The 4,874-nt window shown below is 42.7% G+C and overlaps 1 protein-coding gene across 1 annotated transcript; it reads left to right on the top strand.

Annotated features, from left to right (window-relative positions):
• The first annotated feature begins 934 nt into the window (after positions 1 to 934).
• LOC147427041 (uncharacterized) lies at positions 935 to 4,441 on the top strand. Its single transcript, XM_086498353.1, has 4 exons — positions 935 to 1,256; positions 1,351 to 1,386; positions 1,487 to 1,559; positions 1,647 to 4,441. The coding sequence occupies exons 1-4, from the start codon at positions 1,232 to 1,234 to the stop codon at positions 1,807 to 1,809; spliced, it is 297 nt and encodes a 98-aa protein (XP_086354479.1). The 5' UTR covers positions 935 to 1,231; the 3' UTR covers positions 1,810 to 4,441.
• Positions 4,442 to 4,874: the final 433 nt, after the last annotated feature.

Genomic DNA, 4,874 nt, shown 5'->3' with positions numbered 1-4,874 from the left:
TTCCCACCTCAAGCTCAACCCTAACTTAGGTCAAAGGAATTTAAACACTAATCTTTGGAGGTATTTAATGAAGCTAACCCTAAGGTCTTCTAAGCTCCATCGGTAGCCTTGCTCTTTGATAGACCATCTCTCATTGAGCCCCTTTACCATTGGCCCCGTGTTGAGATAGATCTATAAGCACATGTCTATATCTTAACCCTTGATCCCGTTTATTCTCCCACATTAAGTGATCAGTTTAATATGAGAAAATCATTTGGACTGGTTAGATATTAGATTTTATGACATGCACTACATCTCTAATGTTGATGAAGCTACCAATAATCCTCCTTTCATACGTAAGGTTGTGGTGGAAGCAGCCAAGTAGCCAAAAGTGTTGAAGGTGATGACTTTTAAGTCACATAAAACCCTAACATCACAGCTAATCTAGATTTAGCTTTAATAGGTTTTGGCTAAGGAAATGTTGCCCTGCCCTTACTATACTTAATGGCTACATATAAAGCCCATAGAAAGTCCTTCAGATGGATAACCTCTAGCTCAAATTGTTGCTTCACAGTACAAGCATCATTAATCATGGCTTGCATTCTTAAGCCTTGCATACCCTGAATAAAGAAAAGAGCTCACACGCTTAACCTAAAAGCCCAACTATGTCACCACTTAAAGTCCAAACTTGGTGGACAATAGGTAGTCTATAAGGACATCCTCAACCTCCCAAAGAATGCAGAGTCCCATATACTTTGTAGATATCAGAAAATGGTATGAAAAAACTCCTCATCAAGGGGATGAAGGTCACCAACCAACTCATCTCCTTTGCCTACACATAGATGGAGGAGTCCTTTGTATCTATTGGGGTAGAGCTCCATGTGGCCGGTTAGGCCAAGCGCTTGCCCACTTCACTTACTCTTTTATATACATAGTAGAATAAGGGGCTCACACATACTTGGTGAGATTTTTCCCCAACAACACGTACAGGTAGCTTCTCCTCTCTCCATCTTCTATGCTCTTGCACTCTTGACCTTGCACGCTTTTCAATCCTACAATTGGTATCAGAGCCGTGCAATCGATCAGTGGCATGCTTGCTCTCCCCTCCTCTCACACGTGTTTCCCCCTCTCTTGTGAGCTCTCAGCGGCAGCCTCGGGAGCTTGGTACTCGTGGTCGGTTTCGGGATCGCTTGAGCGGATCCGATGATGGAGAGCGAAACAAAGCTCGGTAGCGGAGCTATGGCAGCTATGGATGTGTAATAGACTTGCATTTGCAAGTAAAGGCCTTGAAAGCTCGAGCAGCTTACGAGTTGTCTTGCAGAAGGCTTTATGAAGCAGATTACTGATGCAATGTTTTCCAACCGGATGTAGGGTTTGGTGTGCTGCAAATAAAGCCCATAGGACGTAGTCTCGGAGCTAGCTGCCTATCAATGCAAGCTAATTGCTAACACAAGCAAGAGCACAGACTGGACGTCATTACCGATTAATTTTATGGTCTCATCAACAGAGCAGGAGCAAGCTCATGCACTGGAGGCTGACACGACTGTGGGATGGCGCCTGCAGGACTGTTTTGCATCTCGGTACTCCAGAAGCAGCTATGTATGTACAAAACTTGATCGTTAGCTGCGAGAGTTCTAGCAGGTCAATATTTGCAAGTGGGGCAGCAGGAGCCTCAGCTCTTTGAGAACGTCAACGAGGCCTTTCGCCCTTCATGGGTCCCTGCAAATTGCAATGCCCAATTCCTTTGGCTGCTGCTTTTTTGGCGGACGTCCGCCTGTAAGGCAAGATCGGCGAGGGGTTTGCCCGGTGGAAAACGATTTCTGGCTTTAGAGTGTGTCCTCTGCGCTGTGAACCGAACCGGCATCCCCACACATGTCCAACCGGACTTGTGTGACAGGGGCCTTATTTTGCATGATTCACAACATGTCTTTGTGAGTGTATCGATCCTCAAGCTAGCATATGTTGAGGTTCAGAGGCACATTGCATGTTCTTTTTGTGTGGAGTGTTGACCACGTGTCAGTTGCAGAGTGTACTGGTAGAGTTAGAGAGCTCTCGGGTACATATTATTTTCATGCTTTGACACCAGACTTGGCTCAATGGGTTGAGGTTTCGTGATCCTCCATGCTGCTTCTCATGTATGTAGATGTGTGGGGTTGATTCGGTGAAGAATGGGCCGGGTTGCAAGTTGTGTTGTCATACTTCTTTGAGCACACACATATGCATTCCGCTTTGCAGATATGGAGGTTCAGCTCATGTATGCTTGAGTGCGGATTTTGTGCACGATTTGAAATTGTTTTTCAAATGTCTATGGCAGTTATGGTTATTATGGTCGAATAGCCACTACCAAAACTCTGACGCATTTTCTCCACAAGTTTGTTTGTTTATGCGCATGATGTGAAATTGCATTTTGGCACTCATTGGTTGCTCTTGTGGGCTTGAGTGTTTGCTCACCGGATTATGTCATTTAACTATGTGGTACTCTCTATAGGAGGGTTCATCAGTTACCGCATAGTGCTCTTGGTTAGATAAGCTCTTGGATTAGAGCGGTTTCTGCATCATTTGAGTGGCTTTGCTCACTTGCCTCATTACATTGTTCACCATATTTGCTGACAATTTTCTTGAACAACTTAGGCCAAAATATATGTTGTATTTTGATAGTGCTCGTTGTATCAATTAGCCAGGCTTTGGCTATTGTTGGTTGATCAATTTGTGCTTGTTCTTGTTCACAGGTTATCACCATGGATTTTGCTAGTACATCATTGTTAAGTGTTTGCTTTTCAATAAGAGTTGTGATGGCTCAAACTTTGAGCATTGACAAGAAGGTATGCATGATGCATTGACTTAGTTGGACCAAGTGTTGCCACTATAGGACATGGATGCTAGGCCAAATTAGTCTACGATTGATGATGAGTGGAAGGACTTGGATGAGGTTGCATCTTTGATGATCATGTTGCACTTTGGTGAGTCTATCTATCGCATCAGTTTAGATGCATGTACAGCTAGAGATATTTGGTAGAGATTGTGTAATGCTTCTATCATAGATGAGTCTAGAGATATACATACAGTCTGAGGATTATCTTGTAGCACAGACTTTGTATATTTTAATTGTGGTCATACAAGCATGTACGCAGACGTTGTTTTTTACGAGTGAGACAATGCAAGAGACAACACAGAATATATGCTATCACTTTGATTGATGTGGGAGCAATGAATGAGATAGTGCAGGAGACAACACATAATAGATGCTATCACTTTGATTGATGTGGGAGGAGAAGTAATGTATGAGACCAGAGACTACATATGACGAATATATCAAGTTTGCTTCTATGTTTACTCTTGACTTTCTTATGTCGGTTGACAACACATTATCTTTACGTTGGATACTAGATGCAAGTGCTAGGTTTCACATCACGTTGAGTCGTGTGTGGTTTAGCACATATGCTAGTGGCATGCGTAGACATGTGCTTCTAGTTGATGGTTTAGCGCATGACATAGTCGGTGCAAGAGATGTCAAACTTTCATTGCCAAGTGGTATATCATACGTGCTGCGAGATATATGCCATGTGCCAAGTTTGACGTAGACCTTGATCTCTGTGAGTCGTTTTAGAGACAATGAATGTCAGGTAGTGTTGGACAAGTACTATTTCAAATTGCATTGCGAACAACTAGTCATAGCAAAGGTACTAGTGCTGACACGATTTGTGCAATGCAAGTATGTCACATACAAGACAAAATAGAATTGTGAGTACGCAGTCTGTAGAGAGATGAGGCGTGTTTCCTTTGCAGATAGATTGCCTGATGCTCGAGATGGTCAACATGTTGAGCCAGTTGTTCACACAATTGTGCAACAAGGCTTGTCATTTGTGCATGCGATGACAAATATGGATGGTTTGAGCGCACTGAGGATTCAAATGTGATTCAGTTATTCATGGATATGTTTAGGCTAGGGGTTGATGCATGCGAGTTAGAGTTTGGACATTGCTTTTGACACACAGGATTCAAGACAGACATATACTTTTGGTATGCATGTGATATGCGGTGAATTCAAGGATGAATTCCATGGATCATAGTCAAGGTGGCATGATGATTTCCATGACTGGACCTCTCAGCTAGATTTGACTGAGATGGTTAGGTTGGCAAAGATTGCAAGGATTGCATCATCATTTAGAATTCGCTTGTATGAGATACTAATCTCAAGACTTGAGATTGCATTTACGGTAGGCGCATTTGCAGTGGATGAAGTCAGTCGTGCAATGACTGATACTTTCTTTGAGCATAGAGACACTTTACAGTGTATTGGGAGTTACATGCAGGATGTGTGTAGATTTGGTGAGGAGTATGTGGTCGATTGCTCTATAATTCCTCTACAATTTGAACCGGATGCACACAGATTTAGTGAGCAAGTGAGCATTGGTTGATATCATACTTGATAATGGTCTTGGACATGTTTTGTACAATATTCTTTTTCTTTATCTCTCATGGCCACATTGGATTTTATGTGAGACGTTGTTGGGGTAAAGTCCCATGTGGCCGGCTAGGTCACGCGCTCGTCCACTTCACTTATTCTTTTATATACATTATAGAATAAGGAGCTCACACATACTTGGTTTTTTCCCATAAACATAGGTCTCGCTTCTTCTCTCTCCATCTTCTCTTCTCTTGCATTCTTGCACTCTTCACATATGGTGTAGCCTATACCTGTATTGTTACCATATACATGTGGTAGTGATGTGTGTGAACACACTAGGACCGCCGGGGCATTTTTTCCCTCTTTAGGAGGTTTTTCCCCCCGTGCATTATATATACGCCCATCACTTTAGGGCTATCTAATTTTTCCATTGCACACTAAGTAATATACTCTCTATTGTGTGCCTTGAGCTTCCTTCGTCTTCTCC

This window comes from Adiantum capillus-veneris, chromosome 24, assembly GCF_014529385.1.
Source record: "Adiantum capillus-veneris isolate H3 chromosome 24, ASM1452938v2, whole genome shotgun sequence".
NCBI lineage: Eukaryota > Viridiplantae > Streptophyta > Polypodiopsida > Polypodiales > Pteridaceae > Adiantum > Adiantum capillus-veneris.
This window is presented reverse-complemented; position numbering and strand designations above follow the sequence as displayed.

Bases quoted from the DNA above. Each gene is read 5' to 3' on its own strand.
- LOC147427041 (XM_086498353.1), top strand. From the start codon at position 1,232: ATGTGTAATAGACTTGCATTTGCAA. The intron at 1,257-1,350 runs GTAAAGGCCTTG...AACCGGATGTAG, and splicing joins TAATAGACTTGCATTTGCAA to GGTTTGGTGTGCTGCAAATA. The intron at 1,560-1,646 runs GTACTCCAGAAG...GTGGGGCAGCAG, and splicing joins CAGGACTGTTTTGCATCTCG to GAGCCTCAGCTCTTTGAGAA.